The 19,117-nt window shown below is 36.4% G+C and overlaps 1 protein-coding gene across 5 annotated transcripts in view; it reads left to right on the forward strand.

Moving 5' to 3' along the window:
- SLC44A3 (solute carrier family 44 member 3) overlaps positions 1 to 17,246 on the forward strand; it is a 47,285-nt gene extending 30,039 nt beyond the window's left edge. The window contains exons 11-16 of one of the 5 annotated variants that reach the window (XM_058176102.1): positions 3,898 to 4,054; positions 6,577 to 6,660; positions 10,872 to 11,009; positions 11,828 to 12,064; positions 13,123 to 13,218; positions 17,044 to 17,246. In XM_058176102.1, coding sequence (XP_058032085.1) covers positions 3,898 to 4,054; positions 6,577 to 6,660; positions 10,872 to 11,009; positions 11,828 to 12,064; positions 13,123 to 13,218; positions 17,044 to 17,049 — 718 coding nt within the window. In that variant the 3' untranslated portion in view covers positions 17,050 to 17,246. Of the gene's footprint in view, positions 1 to 3,897; positions 4,055 to 6,576; positions 6,661 to 10,871; positions 11,010 to 11,827; positions 12,065 to 13,122; positions 13,219 to 17,043 lie in introns of those variants that run through there. The other 4 variants (XR_009154294.1, XR_009154293.1, XM_058176104.1 and 1 more) reach the window with 4 other exon arrangements.
- The last annotated feature ends 1,871 nt before the right edge of the window (positions 17,247 to 19,117 follow it).

Here is a 19,117-nt window from a genome sequence, read left to right on the forward strand (position 1 = left end):
TTAGTTTACTTCACTATGTTGTAGTATTCAGTATTGGCTAAATAGGAGTGTGCTTTATTCTAAATTCTGTTTTTCTTACTTTATTTACTGGTAATTTGTTCTTCTTTTACCATTTTTATTTTTTTAAAAAGCCTCAAAGGCTTCACAAGCAATGGGCGAACGCATGAAGCTTCATTTGCGCATGCACATGCATAGGATTAGTGTTCTGTTTCCTCCCTCCCATCACTCCCCACAAAAAGTCAGTCAAAGGCCTTTTCCCAATTTATTTACATTTGGCTGAATTCCTTCTGGCACAGAGATGTCTCCCCACACGCCTGCCAAAATCCCTGGAGATAACCAGAAAATTATAGATAAAGCACGATTCACTCACAAACAGATTCTTCTATCATGACAGTTTGCCCGCGCAAATTCATTGCTTGGTCCAAGACAAAAAGCCAGGAAGTTCTGCCTCCTGCTTTATAGCCCCTGTGAGTGTCACTCTGTGACTCATCATTCTTTGACTTTGTCCCAACACCGCCTCTGCTGCGCGTACTGGTCATGTCTGCGCAGTCTTGCATCAAGCCAAGACTGTTCCTGGGGCATTGCCAAATCAGAAGAAGGCCCGGGGGAATCAGGCCTTGCCAGCCCCTCCTCCTCCTCCTGGGTGGGTGCCAGGGAGGGAGAGGGCCCAGGCGAAGCAGGACTTGCCAGTTCCTCTTCCTCACTTTCTGAATCCTCCTCCTCCAGGAGTCCGAGTCCGGGAACCTGGGTCACAACAATTAGGTTGCACACACGAAACCATCCTCTGCCCCTGCTGCCAGTCCTTGGAGCCAGAAAGGTTGGGAACCACTGCTTTATAGCACTCTCTTAAGCGTTTCACAGAGTCAGCATATTGTCCCTAACGATCTGGCTCCTCATTTTACCAACCTCAGAAGAATGGAAGGCTGACTCAACCTTGAGCCGGTCAGAATCGAACACCTGGCTGTGGGCAGAGTCAGCCTGCAATACTGCGTTCTAACCACTACACCACCAGGGCTCATATTGCTACTATCTTTGCTTTCTTTTGCCACAGTCAGTCTATTTCTATTTGCAATCTTTGTATTTCATGATTTTCTTCAGTTCTTTCTCTTCTGTTTCACTGTTTCCAGATAATGCCATGACCACTATCCAGACATTTTTGTCATTCTTATCGACAGTTGTTAAGTCTGGGGTATTGTGTGGCAGGTGCTGCTTGTTTGAATTCTGAAGTCCCAGAGCACGTCTTCATTTTCTATTACTCTATTATTCTGATGTATTTGGAACATTCCATGCCCACCTATTTTCTTTTGTAAGTAGAGTCTGTCAACATTGTTGCAAGGATGAAGGGCATGTTTCATTGTCATAATTTTTCTTAATTATTAATCCATTATTAAATTTATTTGCTGCCCATCTTGCTATTCAAGGTGACTCTGAGAAGCTAATACACCTTCCTTCTCCTATTTTTATAACAATAATCTTGTGAGATGAGTTGGGCTGAGAGGGAGTGACTGGCTCACACAGCTACCTAGCCAGCTTTCATGACGGCTAAGTAATGTTAATGTTAATGTTTATTCAATTTCTATACCGCCCTTCTCCCGAAGGACTCAGGGCGGTTTACAGCCAACTAAGAACAATAAATACAAAAATTAAAAACACATTTAAAAGAATAATTTAGATAGTCTGAATATACTAAAAACTATTAAAATCCCCATTAAAACTATTAGGCCAGTCCTGCACGATGGAATAAAAGAGTTTTCAACTCACGCCAGAAGGCCCGGAGGTCAGGAAGTTGGCGTATCCCTGGGGGTAGCTCGTTCCAGAGGGCTGGAGCCCCCACAGAAAAGGCCCTCCCCCTGGGAGTCGCCAGTCGACATTGTCTGGCCGATGGCACCCTGAGAAGGCCCTCTGTGTGGGAGCGCACTGGTCGATGGGAAGCCACCGATAGCAGGAGGCGGTCCCGTAAGTAACCCGGTCCTAAGCCATGGAGCACTTTAAAGGTGAGAACCAATACCTTGAATTGCACCCGGAAGGCAACCGGCAGCCAGTGCAGTCTGTGCAGGATAGGTGTTATATGGGAGCTTCGAGTCGCTCCCTCAATCACCCGCGCGGCTGCATTCTGGACCAGCTGGAGCCTCCGGGTACTCTTCAAGGGGAGCCCCATGTAGAGAGCATTGCAGTAATCCAGACGGGAAGTGACGAGGGCGTGAGTGACTGTGCATAGGGAATCCCGGTCCAAGAAGGGACGTAACTGGCGTATCAGGCGTACCTGATAAAAAGCTCCTCTGGCGACGGCTGTCATATGTTCTAACAACAGCCGTGCATCCAGAAGGACGCCTAGATTACAAAGTAGGTAGGTTTCACCTGAGATTACTTGGAGATAGATGGAGTGGAAATTACACTATTTGGCATTTTCCCTCTTGGCTTGGCTGATTCTCTTTGCACATGGCTACTTTCTCTCTCTTTTGAGCCTTACCATGAAAATTGTCTGTAAAGAGTAGATCTGCCCCATGATAATTTGTGTGGAAACAGTAAACCTTCAACAGTCAACTCTCCTGCTTTCTCCTGTTCAGAAGTTTTAAGTCTTCATTTTTCCCCTCCTTCATGCTAGCTGAGTAATAGTCGCTCCCTTTCCTATGGGAAAATAACCTCTACAGCAGGTTTTTCCAAACTGAGCTTTGAGAAGATGCAGGCAGAATCCAGGGAAGGATTCAAAATTCAGGGTTTTTTATTTTTTTTATATCTTTATTAAAAAATAGCTTCACTATATGGTTTTCATTGTTCATTTGTGTTCATTTTTAAGGGAGGTCTGTAGTACGCACAATTTTTTCCTTTCTCAAAATGTGTCAGAAAAGGAATTGAATTTGAAAGAGGAAAACTTCTCACTCAATTATAAATGCAGTTTGTCCATGTATGAGATGTTGTACAGTATTTTGTGATTATTTATACACATTTGGACCTCAGTAAGTTACTTTCTACTTAGAAGCAAAACATTTAGATTCTGGAAGTTTCTCTTAGGGCCTTTCCCCACTATTGAACCCACCAAGACCTGAACTAGGAGCTGCATTGCATGTCCTTTGCTGTTCCCACTGACGATTCTCGTCTCTTTTGCCTTTATTCTCAATCACTGCCAGCTATCTAACTTCACTCCAAGGCCTCTAAATCTGCCTTAACAGATTTTCATACATCTTGAGGTTTGTTTTGGGTCTGTTGAAAAAGGGGAAGATACAGGTAGACCTTGGTTTACGATCACAATTGAGCCCAAAATTTCTGTTGCTAAGTGAGACATTGGTTAAGTGAGTTTTGTCCCATTTTATGACCTTTCCTGCCACGGTTGTTAAGTGAATCACTTCAGTTGTTAAGTTAGTGACACGGTTGTTAAGTGAATTTGGCTTCCCCGTTTACTTTACTTGTCAGAAGGTCACAAAAGGTGATCCTATGACCTTGGGACACAGCAATGGTCATAAATATGAAGCATCTGAATTTTTATCATGTGACCATGGAGATGGTACAACAGTCGTTAAGTGTGAAAAATGGTCATAAGTCGCTTTTGTAACTTCGAACGGTCACTAAATGAACTGTTGTAAATCGAGGGCTACCTGTATCATATAGCTTCTGAAATGGAATTGACTGAATGAATGGAAATGATAAAATGATACAAAATTTAAATTGATCAAAAGTGTTATTTTATTTATTTATTAACAAAATGTATATGGCCGCCCAATTCATTCAGTGACTTGGAGATTTTTGCAAGGATAAAACCCCAATTCATTTTTAGTGCATTAGAAAATGGAGTACTGTAAACACTTGGAACAAACTATTGGATGAAGTTTCTGATAGTTATATTGTGTTTATGTTTCATTTTCTGTACAGTTTTTCATGCTTGCTTATTTTTCATTGTAGAAATAAGAGTAAACTATCAAGTCACCCAATCCTGTGTTCCATATCGGTTCTTTTTTGTTATCATCTGGGAACAGTTGTGAAAGGGTCCCTTATAATCCCACTCATGAGAGTCCCAAGGATTATTCTATTGTCTCTTTATAACTTTCTGAAAAATAAGGTAGGCTCCTACTTTCTATTTCTAACACCGCAGCATAGCAATTGGGCAAATAAATGTAGAAATGTAATATCTAAGTAAGGAATGCAAATGCAGTCTTTCTTTATTTGCTTACTTTTATATTGGACTTTATTACTTAGTCTTATCTCAGCAGGCAACAGCTTAAAAAGCAATAAATTCCATTGTAACAGACTTACTATGAAAAGGATTCATATCCTCATGATTTGCTCCTAATCCCTAATAGCTAGAAAAAAATACTGCACAAACGAAAAAAGTCTGTTTAGGCTAAGGGACTAACTATCTTTGAGGGGAAGATGAAAATGTCTATTACGAGTGGGCCAGAAATGGAGAGTATGTGGATTGATGTTTCAACTTTGTTCATCTAAACGTATCATGACCCCTGGAGTACTTAAAGTTCCAGTGAGACAAAATGAAAGAGACTTCCAGAACTTCATATATTAAAATTTAAGGTTGACTAGTATGCAATATTAAGTTTATACTCATAGATCAAGTTAACCAGAAAGTAGCAGGAAAATAATGTGCAGGCTTGCATCTTTCTCATTCATGTTGTCCTTAGCTATAATTTAGGTGTCAAGGAAAGACAAGTATTCTTTGATAATATTTTGCAAACTAATGATGTAGTTTGATTGGGTGTATCTGCATGACAAGCCAAAACTACTACTACTCCTTCACCATATTGACATTTTCCATAAGTGCATATGATGGAATTTTAACTTGTGGGGGGGGAAGCAAAGGGAGGATTAGACATTTACTTTCCCTTCTTAGTAATTTTGGCCATAATCGGGGCACTCTTCATCTATTTCTTAAGGTTTTTAAAAAAACTCATGAGTAAACTCATGAAGTTTACTCTGATGCCAGCCAGGAAGAAGAGGGCCAGGCAATGAATCAATTAACCTTGATGAATGTATCTTTTCTTTTATGTACACTGAGAGCATATGCACCAAGACAAATTCCTTGTGTGTCCAATCACACTTGGCCAATAAAAAATTCTATTCTATTCTATTCTATTCTATTCTATTCTATTCTATTCTATTCTATTCTATTCTATTCTATTCTATTCTATTCTTAATTGGTGATTTCCATGGATCTGATTAGCCTGAATTCCAAATGAATGTGTTGCATGACCTTGGTCAATATTTCTTTGGATTCATAACACTTCATAAATGAGTTATATATATAAAATTGTTTGGTGATGCAGATAGTAATTGACTTACAATTGGTTGCTTAGCGGCCATTCAAAGTTACTATGGACCCTAAAAAGGGGACTTACCACCCAGATCCAAAGTTCTGATGGTGAGTTTCTGCACCACCCTATACCCCACCCCCCAGCCCACCCCCAGTCATGTAACCGGAACCATTTGCAAAATCATGGGTGATGTTTATGACATTTCTGCTGAAAACCAGCACATCTGGTTTTTGGCAGAACTAAACCCATAGCGAACCTTTGTTTATTTAATGACCACAGTGTTTGTTTTATGACCCCTGCACTCACTTAACAACTGCTGCAAAAAAGTGTAAAATTGGGTTGCTCACATGAATTTTACGATCATTATTTACGGCCATAATGGGCAGACTCCATTACAATCATAATAACTCAAAAGATTCCCTGTAGTGTTTTAGATACTGTATTCCTTTATTCTGGTTCATTAGCAAATGAATGACATGTTTTGTAGAAGAACCAAAATTACTCACTATATTGCTGGAAGATCCCTTAAATGTATTTCAACAATAATGGTGAACTTGTTTACGTATTCATGTATAGTGTTCTATCATCAAACTTGTCTGATTGTCATGAATGATTCCAATTATTAAATCTGACTTTACTTCATTTAAACGTACTTTATTTGCCTGGAATTGCTTAGCTTACTTCCTCAGAAAGAAGCAATAAAATAAAAGATGCAAATGTTGCAGAAACACCGGTAGAAAAGAAAAAGCAGTGCAGTGAACAGGGCAAAAAGAAGAAATTTTCTCCGTGAGAAAGGGGAAATATTATATATTATAGTTCAAGGCTTATTATTAATCTAAAAATTAAAACAGAAGTCTCTTTGGTATGGCTGCAATGTAGACACGTACCTAGTTTGGGTGATGAATGGTAAAGAAGATGTTAACTCTTTGAGGGAGATGGACACGACAGAAATGTGGATAAATAAATAAATAAATTTATGTCAGAGAAATTTGATACTTGTCTCTGAAAATAGTCCTGAAATAAGGGAAAATTACATTTGAAAATACTAGGTATGTATTTCCGAGATTGAAAAATAGCCTATATTTCTAAAATAAAATAAGTACCAAAGCTGCTATCTATCATTGCAGGAGCTTTAATTTCAAGATTCCAAAGTCTTTTCAAGCTATTTCATGAATTATGAATATAATTGATGAATATGAATCTTATATTCTGTGCATGGGAAGTGAAGTGTTAGATTAGAAGAATCTGAAACATTTGCTTTTCAGATTCTGGCATCTTTGATAATTAATTTGCAACTTGTGCTTTTCCCCTCCCCCAGGAGAATGTGTGTGCAAGGTGTATTTTCAAATGCTGTTTTTGCAGTTTCTGGTGCCTAGAAAGATTTCTCGGATGTTTAAACCAGGTACATTATATAAATTTATCACATGCATAAAAATGAAAACATGAAAAAGAAAAAGAAATGCTGATCAGTAATGTGTCCAAGGCAGTTACTATCCCAGTTTTGTGACAATTAGCAAAGAAAGATGATCTTTATTTAAGAACCCTTTTCCCTTTTCATTCCAGCTGATTTTATAGAAAGCATGCAGGACTGTGTTATAAATCTTAGTTGAAATCAATCACATTGAGTTCAATAGGCCTATTCATTGATACGTGGGGGGTAGAATAGCTACTGTGATTTATAATGACTGATTTAACTAACATGACTAAACTAGAATGGATCTAAATATGATTATTTCGTTCTGCCAGACATAAGCACCTAGTGAATTATAGTCCGCAAAATGATAATATAATCGGCTTCTGTAAAAATCTAAAAGGAAACTCCTTCATTGGAATCAGTGTCATTCATGGCATTATTTCTATCCTACTCTGTAATCTGGGAATATATATCATTATTCCATACATTTTTTTCAGATGTGTTTCCCCAGAATTATTTTAGACTTCGGTGGAATGTACATTAATATAATAATATAATTACTACTTTGAGTCCTAATTTTTACACATGGGCAGATTGGTTTCCTGCCTTCCTCTTATTTTGACTAAAGACTGCTGCTTGCCATTCTTTGACATAAAGGAAACATTCTCCTGTTGCTTTTTCTGGTGGGAAAGAAATTAAAATCAGTGAGACAGCATGTTCAATATTCGTGTGAGTGAAACATTATTTCCTTGTTTAATGCAGTAAGGAAAATAGGGGAGATGACAATTGGAAGATGAAGGCAATTTAGAAGTAATTTCAGCAGTGGAAGGCACTCTTTTCAGTTGAAGCAGTAGAAATGTTAATTAATATCTGGCCATATGATAGATATTATAAAAGGCAATAAACTTAAATAGTTAGTAGGTAGTTTGTGTGGAGGAGTGGTGGTCTTTATTAAGGGGTTCCAGCTGCTCTGCCCAGCCACAAGAAATGGCTTTCATGGCTTGGGGATGCTTCTAGATACATCTTCATGGGACTTTATTTACATATATGGCATGATATAAACCACCTAATTTGACCACAGTAAAGTGCACAATTTGAGTCTGCCTTTAAAACTTTTTGGAAACCACAGTTGGTCCGGAATGTATGGCCTGCATATTTTCTGGCTGCTGCCATTAGGAGCATATAACGCCTAGTTTGCAGATCCTGCATTGTTTACCAGATGGTTTCTGGATGCAATTTAACGTGCTGGTTTTAACCTATTAATCCGTTTATGGCTGAGACCGTGGATATCCGCAAGACTGCCTACTCTCTGCAGTACCAGCCCGATGAGTTAGATCATTTAATCTTGTTTTCTGAATTTCCTGTGTTGCTGGAAAATTTAGAATTTGCAGAACAGGTACTGAAGCTGGAAGACATGAAAGAAGGCGCTAGGATTGCCCATAAACTGAATCCTGTTTAATAAAACTTTCCCCAATAATTACAGCGCCAGGGTTTTTTTTTCAAATCCCAATGTGGTGAGTCCAAGCAGCAGGGACTGTTTGGAATTTGAATCACAAAGGGGATACTTTAATTAGACATACTTTACTTTATAGCCCTTCCGTCTGCCCCTGGAGTTGCCTAGTTTGGGCAGCAGCAAGAGAAGGTTACATATTAATGATGGCTAAACGTCTGGAAGGTATGGGGGGGGCACTAAGACAAAAGAGGAAAATAATTACCTACTTAAGGTTACAGGAGATTTGTTGTCTTGTAGGTTTTTTATAATTTTGTTCTACTTCTGTTCTAGAGATACAGTTGTTTTGTTCTCTCTTAATTTGAGAGATTTCTTAGTAATAATGCTTAAAGTCAATCTAGCAATTTATGAGTACTTTGGGAAGCTGTATTGACTGGTATTCTTTCCAGTGTCCAGCGTAATACACTCCAAATGCAGTTAAGAGCTGGGGTGCGTATGTTCACATTGTATGCAGGGGACAAGACAAATAATCTTGCTATTTTAAGCTAAAACCATTTTGTTCCCTGCGCATATCTGAAAGAGACTATGTTATTATCCCATTAATATTTTTCTTTACTGCTATAAAACAAAACTACTTCCTTCTATGGCTTCCATCTGTCAAGAGTTTCTGGATCATTACTTTTTCATTTTGCTGCACCATTAGGTCTCTGGGAGAGCTCTCTACATAGTGAGAAATAGCCAACCACTCTAAAAATGCAGGCAGGCTGTGGATTGGAAGCTGGGTGTAGTTGTGTTTTCGGTTTCTTTCTAAAGAAGATTCTGGTGGTGTGGTGCTCTTCCATTCACTGGGATAATTTTTAGAATCTTAGAATGGAAGATAGAATTTGGCTGTCACGCAAAGTAGCAATTATTTTTCACAAGAAGGATTTTTCAAGTGTTGGACCTGTGCCATGTAGCATTTCTCATGAAGCTATCAGGTCAGTTTTTCCAAGACCTTTGACATTCTGTTTGTGTTGGGAAGTGTAGATGTATTTTTCCTAAACATTTTCTTTGCCTAGTAAACTTTAAGCATGTAAATAACCCCATTCCTTATTTATCTGTTTCTTTGGTTCCCATGCATATTAATGGGGAAAAAAGAGTGAAACCCAGAGTAATTTACTCTGAAAACCAGAGTAAATATAAACTATCAATATCTGAAGCTTACTTTTTTGTGATGTTCCCTTAATCAAGATAACTTAGTTATGATACATAAATTAGACAAAGATTTAAATCTTAACAAAATGCCCTTAACTTAATCAACTTAGGAAACTTAGGGTTTCCTGCCTGGGTAGGGGGTTGGACTAGAAGGCCTCTAAGGTCCCTTCCAACTCTGTTGTTATTATTATATTAATTATTAGGAGAATCAATGTTTGTTCCTTTCAGTGTTTATCTTGACTGCTGCTTCAGTTTATAAAATATTGTACTTAAGTATTAGTTCTAGAGTATTGTAACTATTACTAGATAGCTATTTAGAGTTCAAGGATTTGTATGCTAGGTTTTTGTTTTGTTTTGTTTTTTGCCTTTTCTTGACTTTAGATTATGCACACCTGGAATCTGCTCCCAAGGGTGGGAGCTTGAATTAGGATGCAGAAGGCAATTAGAGAGAAAAGAAAATTAGTTGAAATGGGAAAGAGGTCCCTTGTTTGCTGTTTCATCCTCTGACCCATCGTATAATGTTCAAGATGTTATCAGTCCTTGGGAGTAAATTGCAAGCAGTTGTATTAGGAAGAAGACAAAATCCCCACAAATTTCTTTTTAGAAAATTCATCCCATGAAGAAAGATGTTGAATAATATCTATTAAAGCTCCATGTTGGAATGTATTTCTTTAAAAGTACTAAAATATTTAAGTTGAGCTAATTAATAGCACAATATTTTAGATGATGGGATTGGGTTTTTTAAATTGTTGATACACTATTGTATGTTCAGGAGGTCATTGTCATAGGCCCCATGGCAGCATAAATATTATGTAGAAGTTTCATGGATTACAACTGATTTCATGTATGTGTGTTTTACACTGTATTATTTTAATACGATTTATTATAGACATGTGGATTTATATTTCTGTATTAATATTTCCCAACTCTCATATGAAAATAAATCATTGTGTACATTGACTTAATTTTCATAGGTTCCAAAGAACTAAGCACAGGAAAAAAGTAGAAACAGAATATTAATCTTAGGTTGTTGAAGGATGTATTTAAACAGATGCTGAGAGCATTTTCAGTCCCATTCATGCCCACAATCAGAATTTTAATTCCAAATTGAGCATTAGAAGACTACACATTTTGTTTTAAGAATAATTTTTGCGGACTTATTAAGTACTTATTAAATATGCCAGCATGAAAATTCTTCTTTTAAAGAGGACGAGTGGCTTATTTTTCACCACATAAAATAAGGATGTTTATAGCTTATTGGCAAAAGTAGTTGTAGACTTTTGGGTATTCCTATTTATATGCTTAATTATTTTGGTTCTTGAGAAATGAAGCTTACTGATCTCCACAGTTCTAAATAAACTAGAGAAAAGATTGTCCTCATATTAAAAATATTTTTAATTGAATGATATATAGGTTTTGAGAATTGGATTAAAAGTTATGCAAGTAATTTCATTTCCACAGTATGATAAAATATAGATATTTATAAAAATAAATTTGGCCAAATACTTACTACTGTCTTGTTACTTCTGCTATTTTATCAATTTTCTGATTGCAGAACGCATATGCGGCAACTATCATAAATGGGACAAATTTTTGTACTTCGGCTAAAGATGCCAGTGTAATTTTATCAAAAAACGTAACTAGCACCATGGCAGTCAACAGCTTCAGTGACTTTGCTGTCTTTCTTGCAAAGGTAAAACTTTATTAACCTTTTTTTTCCTCATTGAAAATCTTGTTTAGTCCATATGATGCCTCAGTCAGATTCAAGGTTAAATTCATATTTTATGGAAATTAAATTGTCCTCTGGAAGCCAGTAAAATATATATGATATCCATGGCCATGTTTAAGACTTGATCACAGAGCAAGTGCGAAAGTATTGTTTGGGCTAGTAATTGTGTCAATATATAGTGTGCATTGAGGTGTTATGTTAGCCTTGGATCCTTCTGTGGGCAGAACCCACCCACCCACTCCCCTTATTTTTTTTTATTCATCTGTTCATAATATGTGTTTGTAGCCAGATTAGACCTACAATTGGTACATACATGTGGTATCCAATGGGGACTTACAGTAGTTCCCGCACCACGATGTAGCTTCCATCACAATGGAAATCTGTGAATTTAGAGGGGGGAAAGTTCAAAGAAGATAACAATTGTTCAAGTGACGGGAAGAAGAGATAGATTCATGTGAAACCCAGATTTATTCATGGAATGAACTAAAACAATGAAGATATTTTTTTCCGTTAACTTAAAGCAACATATGGCAGGACTGGAAGGCCAGACAAAAATGAAGAAAATAGTTGATAATGATTGAGACAACATGGAAGGTTTAGTTGAAAATGTCCCAGCAGATTTTTGAAAACAGTCCTAATCTTAATACTAATTCACTTATTTATTTACATTTATATGTCCATCTCACTATCCAAGCAACCCTAATAATAAGCATTAACATACAGTTGGTACCTTCTTTGGATGAGTTACCTTTTAAAATATGTCTGATTTTATCCTAATATAGGTGTTCGTAGCATGTTTCACCGTTTTTGGGGGCTTGATGGCATTTAACTACCACCAGGAATTAAAAGTTTGGGCCTTGCCACTGCTGCTGGTTGCTGTTTTGGCTTATTTCATTGCCCATAACTTCTTATCAGTATTTCAGACTACAGTGGATGTTCTTTTCCTTTGCTTTGCTGTTGATGTAGAAACAAATGATGGCTCTTCAGATAAACCCTACCTAATGGATCAGGATTTAATGGTAAGCGCTCCCAAATGCAGTTTATAATGTCTTAATTCTTTAAAATGAGGTAGTTTTGTCAAAAGTTGATAGTAAACATTTTTAGGACATACCTGTATTCTCATCCAGTTTAGTGTTCTATTTTCTAGTTGATTCATGGTGGCAAATATATTGTGAAACTTATTCCACTTTCTTATAGGAGTTTCTATTAGAACATATTCTAGATTTTCAGAATTTCATAGATGCTTCAGTGACTGTCATAAAGATAAACTTCAAGAATTTTCCCCACTAAATTATAGTTGTTAAAAAAAACCATCAGTCACAATTGTACAACTATTTTCTTTTCATCTCACATTCCTTTAGATATTTTCCCCGAAAACTAAAGCTTACTATTATTCTCCAACAGGATTTCTTATTTAATGTTTTTCAGATAATTGAGCCATTTTTTATTTGAACTGTTAAAAAAAATGTATTAATGAAAAGATTTTTCCTGTTGATGTCAAATGCTATGTCTATAGACTAGGCATTTAATGTGATTTTCTAAACATCTGTTTTAAACTTTTCAAGATAATAATTGCAGTGCTAAATCGCATTAATTACATATAAGTCCCATTTAATGGGGGTGGATTTCTTTTAAGTATACTTTGGATTTCTTATTTAAAACCCCACCCGATGCTCTTAAAACTAGACCTATAGATTCTATTGCTCAGAATCATTTTATCTAGACCTGTGGCTTAATTACATATTTTCTATATTGATGGAAAGTTATCTTAGTTTTAAATTTGTGCAACAAAATATGTCATATGTAATCGTTTTGTAGGACAAATAAAACAGCATTTTATAGGAAATTCGTTCTGTTACCGTTTTTGTTTCATGTATTCTTTTTTTACCCATCAAGAATATATAATTTCATTTGCTATGGGATATATGTTTCATCCCAGAATACAAAGAACTTTTGGTTAAAATTTAGTAGTGTTAAAGTTTTAATATTGGCTTGATAATCTATTGATTTGAGGTTGCTCAAATAATAATAGTATTAAATATAATAAGTTTGGATAATGTATTGCTATTATTTGCAGAATTTTGTCTATCAGAACAGCAAGCTTGCAAAGATCAAAGAAAGAAATAGAAGAATATTTTATAACAATGAATACAACATTGAATTGCAGCTTATGGTAAGAGACAAACCAATTCTAAATGTCAGTAGATATTGTTGATTGCCCTGGGTTGATCATTGCTAAACATTTGATAACAAATCTCCCAGTCAAATGTGGGTCAGTAGCAAAGAGGAGGAGGGAGTTACCTGTTCTTGTATATGGCACAGGTAATCCTCCTCATAACAACAGTTCATTTACTGACCGTTCAAAGTTACAAGGACACTGAAAAAAGTTACTTATGACCATTTTTCACACTTACAACTGTTGCAGCATCCCTATGGTCAGGTGATTTACATTCGGATGTTTGACAACTGACTCATATTTATGACGGTTGCAGTGTCCCAGAATTATGTGATGACCTTTTATGATCTGACAATCGAAGTCAATGGGAAAAACAGGTTCACTTAACAAATGTGTTACTAATTTAAGAACTGCAGTGATTCACTTAAATGTGGTGAGAAAAGTCGTAAAATGGGTCAAAATCATTTAACGTATTTCTCACTGAGCAAGGTAAATTTTTGGCTCAATTGTGGTTGTAAATTGAGGACTTACCTGTATTACCTCCCTTGATATGAAATCTAGATCGAATAGAACATAGGAGTATGTTTTTTTTTAACTAAATCACTCCAGTGTAATTTTTAACCAGAATGACCAAACCTAAGTATCTGGTAGAACAGTGATTCCCAAAGTGTGAGCCGCGGCTTCCCAGGGAGCCGCGCTATCATCATAAGGGCGCCGCGAAATATTCAATTAATATCTGCGCCCGCTGGGTCTAACGCTGATGCGCCATTTCTGAAACGTCTAGTGCGCATGCGCAGTTACAAGTCAGATTTCTATTCGTTTGTTATCACCTTCTCAGTGCTCGCATAAGTTTTTGTTTGTTGGGCTAACTTAATAGTGTGGTGGTTAAGTTACTTTTCAAAAGCTATTTTTCTGATCACCCTAAAATGGACAAATTCTTATTAAACTTGAATAATCAGTGCTAAATCTATAGACGAAGTTCCACAAACTAGTGGCAAGGGTTCCGAGAAGCGAAAACGTCGTAAATATGACGACAGTTACTTGGATTTTGGCTTTACATCAATAAACGAAAATGATAAAGAGAGACCACAGTGTGTATTGTGCATGAAAGTTTTGGCACCGGAATGTATGCTTCCAAGTAAGTTAAAACGACATTTAGAAACCAACCATTCTAACTTTGTTGGTAAACCTCACAACTTTTTTAAAAGAAAGTTAATGGAATTAAAACAACAAAAAGGCAGCATTTATAAACATATGTCAATACCAAATAATGCTTTGCTAGCATCATACAAAGTTGCATATAGAGTTGCTAAGTGTAAAAAGCCCCATACTATTGCTGAGCAACTCATTCTACCGGCTGCTGTAGATTTAGTGAACAATATGATTGGGGAATCGTGAAACTACTTTCAAATGTCCCTTTGTCTAACAATACAATCAGTCGCAGAATTCAGCACATGGGGGAGGATCTCAATGCACAATTAATTGAAAAATTAAAAGGAAGTGAATATGGACTGCAACTCGATGAGGCCACAGACAATAATAAGGACGCACACTTGATTTGTTACGTACGGTTCTTAGATGGTAATTCAATCGTTGAGGACCTTCTCTTTTGTAAAAGTATTACTGGAAGTACAAAGGCTCAGGATTTGTTCGAGATCCTGAATATATTTATGGTTGAAAATAATTTAGACTGGACAAAGTGCGTTGGCGTCTGTACTGACGGTGGTCGTTCGATGTCCGGCTCTTATGGAGGATTGCAGGCGCTTATTCGAAACAAAGCTCCAGATTCAGTTTGGACCCATTGCATCATTCACAAAGAAGCACTTGCATCAAAGTATATAAGTCCTCCACTAAATATAGTTTTAGAACGTGTGGTAAATATAGTAAACTATATAAAAACACGGCCACTAAAAGCAAGATTTTTTAAAAGAATGTGTGAAGATATGGGAGGTGAATACACATCTTTGTTGTACTACTGCCACTCACGATGGCTTTCTCGCGGGGGTGTATTGTCTCGTACGTTCCAATTACGGCAAGAAATATACACTTTCCTTGAAGAAGAAAAACATGAGTATGCCAAACACTTTGTAGAAACAGACTTTTTGATTAAACTCGCATACCTATGTGATATCTTTGAAAAGTTGAATGTGTTGAATCTCTCTTTACAAGGAGGCAATATGCACATTTTAAAGTTAACAGAAAAGATTTCAGCTTTCAGAAAAAAATTACAGCTATGGAAACTAAAAATTAATGAAGATGATCTTAATGATTGCTTTCCCTTGTTGCACCAGTTTTTAACCTCCAATGAAATCAGTTTGTCTTGCAATTTAAAATCTCTTTTTGAAGATCATTTATCTCAGCTTATCAAATGGTTTCAAAAATACTTTGAAGCAGATAACATTGAAAAATTTACTTGGATTCAAGACCCATTTAGAGCCAAAGCTCCATCAGAATTTACCTCTACAGAAGAAGAATCTCTTATTGAGTTGTCTTGCGACACAACATTGAAGTTAAAATTTGTTAGCATGGAACTTTCTGATTTTGGATATCAGTAAAGAGGAATACCCACTGCTTAGTTGCAAAGCCCTAAGAATATTAATTCCTTTTGCAACGTCCTATTTGTCTTGACTGGGTTTTCGGCAGTCGCGGTAATAAAAAGTAAATATCGCTCAAAAATTAACGTCGAGCAAGAAATGAGAGTCGCTATTTCCAATTTTATTCCAAGATTTGAGAAGTTGTGCAGCGAACAACAAGCCCATCCATCCCATTAATAATTTTAAATCATTAAACGATGTTCAATAAATTGTGAATTTAAAGCTCATATTTAATTTATTTTTCAATTAACCTAACCTTAACGATCTAAAAAGTAGATTTCCAAATCCTTAAAAAGACAAAAATTAAAAAAAAAATCGGATGTACCTATTAAGGGAGCCGCGGAAAAAATCCGAAGTGTTATGGGAGCCGCAAACCGAAAAAGATTGGGAACCTCTGTGGTAGAAAGAATTCACAGTGGGATGAACTGGAAGCAGAATTCCTTGATTTCTGGGGGTTTAGAAAGTTTGGAAAGTTGTTACTTGGAAAGTTATGAGAGATATATTAAGAGATATATTAATACAAGAAGGCAAAAATAACAAGGTTCCAGTAGTATTAAGTTGTTAACATTAACACTGGTATGATCACTGCATTGCTGGCTGCGTTAATCTTTTCCCAAGTGTCATAAAGTCCACTTCAAATACATAATTTCACTGTAAAATAGTAACATAATTTTTTAAGTAACATCTGTGCAGCCTTTTTTTTCTTTTCTTTTCTTTTCTTTTCTTTCTTTCGTTCTTTTTTTTTTTTTTTTTTTTTTTTGCATTTGAGCAAAATAAGCCATTGTGATGCTTCCAAAGTATCATTTTGCTGTCAGGGGATTTCCAGTAGCAGCCATCATTTTTCTGCCAAAATTATTCATGCCAGAAAAGAAAATCTGCACGTAGGGGTCATATTTCTGGATTTAATTTTTTTTTGTTCATGCTGCACACTCGAGGGCTTAGGTCCTTCTGCCTTTTTTAGAAGTTTGGAAATAGCATACAGTAGGCAGGTTGTGCTGCATAGAATCTGTGGTTTTAAGTTGATTAGGTTTATGTATGCCTCTGCTTGGCTTATTTCATCATATGCAGCTCTTTATGCATTTCTGCCTCCATCCAAAAAATCCTCAAAAAGTTAACATATGCAATGACAGAATACAAAAATATTGTTATACTAAAACTTTTTTTTCCTGTTGTTTACAGACGCTTTTGTTGTTATGGCTAATTTCATATTTTATTTTCCTTATTGTAGAGCTGATATTGAGATGGCTTTAAAACTACATGCAGCAAAGATAAGATGAAGATCAGGGGAAATGAATTTCCTGAATTGATTTGTATATTTTGCACTAAAAGAGATGAATTGGTCCACTTTCACTTGTGAAAATTGTCTTCAGCTTTTATGATTTTTGTTAAGAATTTATTTAAGATATTTTATTAAAGTATATTAATCATCAACTCTGGTGTCCATTTTATATATTTCATTTAGATCGTAGGTATCAATTCTTAACTACATTGCCAAAATGACTACACATCTGTTCCAGTGTCACAAGTTCCATCCTCTCTTATTTCAATTGAAATGTTGCATCCAAGTGCGTAAGTCGAGGGAATTGTGTTGCTACACAAGTTCTGCTGTTTTCTCAGACACAGTGGCACAGCAACTATTTTATTCTACTAAAGAATGCATTGGGAGATGAAGGTGCTTTTTTTTAGATGACCATATAGGTTTTTTTGTTGTACATCCTCTGTGAAGAGCAGCTCAGTAGGAACCCTGGTTTTATTTTCAAACATCCCAAAAATGAAAACGATAATTCAGAGATTTTTTAATGTTAAAAACCAAGAATGTGTTGTACCTGCCCAGAATCATTTGTTTGGTGAGATGGGCGGATATATAAATTGGACAAATTTAATATTAGAGAACCTATAGAAAAATTAACCACTTCACTATAAATTATATGAACAAAGAGAGATTGCATGGGGAGGATCATGTGCTTTAATATCACAGAAGTAATGCGTTTACTCGTATGCCTTTTTTCTGAGTATTTAGATGTAACTGTGCACAGGTAGTCCTTGATTTGTGACAGGTCACTTAGACCGTTAGAAATCATGACAGACCTCTACAGCAGGGGTCTCCAACCTTGGTCCCTTTAAGACTTGTGGACTTCAACTCCCAGAGTCCCTCAGCCAGCAAAGCTGGCTGAAGAAGGGACCAAAGTTGGAGACCCCTGCTCTACAGGGCTACTTACACCTGGTTCCAAAGTTCTGGTGGATGTGCCCCCCAGTCAGGTGCATGTCAGGCACTCAGCAACTGGCCCGTGTTTATGTTTTTGCCGAAAACTGGCATTTTTGGTTTTTGGCAAAAAATGGCTGATAAAAAACAGTGAGATATATAGCAGGCTCCATTACGGTCGTAAGTTGAGGACTTCCTTTACTTCACTATTAATTTCAACTTAATCAAATCCTAATTTTCAAGGCTACGAGAGTGACACAATACATTTCTTATTTGTAACTATGCAGAAGAGAAATGGGAGTAATCCCGCTCCCTATGGATCAAGAGTAGACAGCCTTTCTAGTGTTTCTAAGAATCTTAAGTGTGTTGGGACAGCAATATCTTTGGAGAGTATATGGCATTTTCAAGCCTTTGACTACTTAAAAAACAAAACAAGTAGTACAAAAAATGGATGTTTTCATGCGGAATATCAGTGACAATATTCTTAGACAGGTCTGGCAACAGCAGAAAATTGTGGGATATGTGGTTGGAAAGACCCCTCAAATTGTCCACCTCAAATATGTACAGTATTTACAATTGGATTCTAAAGTTTGATTTGGGGGAAAATGTCCTTGTCAAAACTTGTTAAGCAGCAAGTAGAATCAAGACGATTGTGCAATCATTTCTTAAGACTCTATTCATTGAAAAGGAATGTGTTCTAAGACTGCAGAAGCACCAGAAACTGCTGAATTGCAAAAATAATGTACGTATGTATATCTGCTGAGAATACATTGAAGACACTGTAGGAATGCTTAGGGTAGGGGGTTGCATGTATATTGTAAAAATACTTTTAAATGGAAACCTGGTACGATACCAAGGATGTTTTTTACCAGAATGTCATGGGACCCTTGGTGACCTCCAAGTCATTTATAGAAAATAAAGGATGGATGACTAAAGTTCTCTGGAATAAATCCTTGGGTTAGCAGATTTCAGATATTATGAAAGCACTGTCTGTTATATAAATGTTTTAATACAAGTGATGCTATTTACTTCAACCCCATACTTAGGCAAATGACATAAACTGAAGGAAACGACAAAGTTAGATTTCACACATGCAGAG

This window comes from Ahaetulla prasina, chromosome 3, assembly GCF_028640845.1.
Source record: "Ahaetulla prasina isolate Xishuangbanna chromosome 3, ASM2864084v1, whole genome shotgun sequence".
Taxonomy (NCBI): domain Eukaryota; kingdom Metazoa; phylum Chordata; class Lepidosauria; order Squamata; family Colubridae; genus Ahaetulla; species Ahaetulla prasina.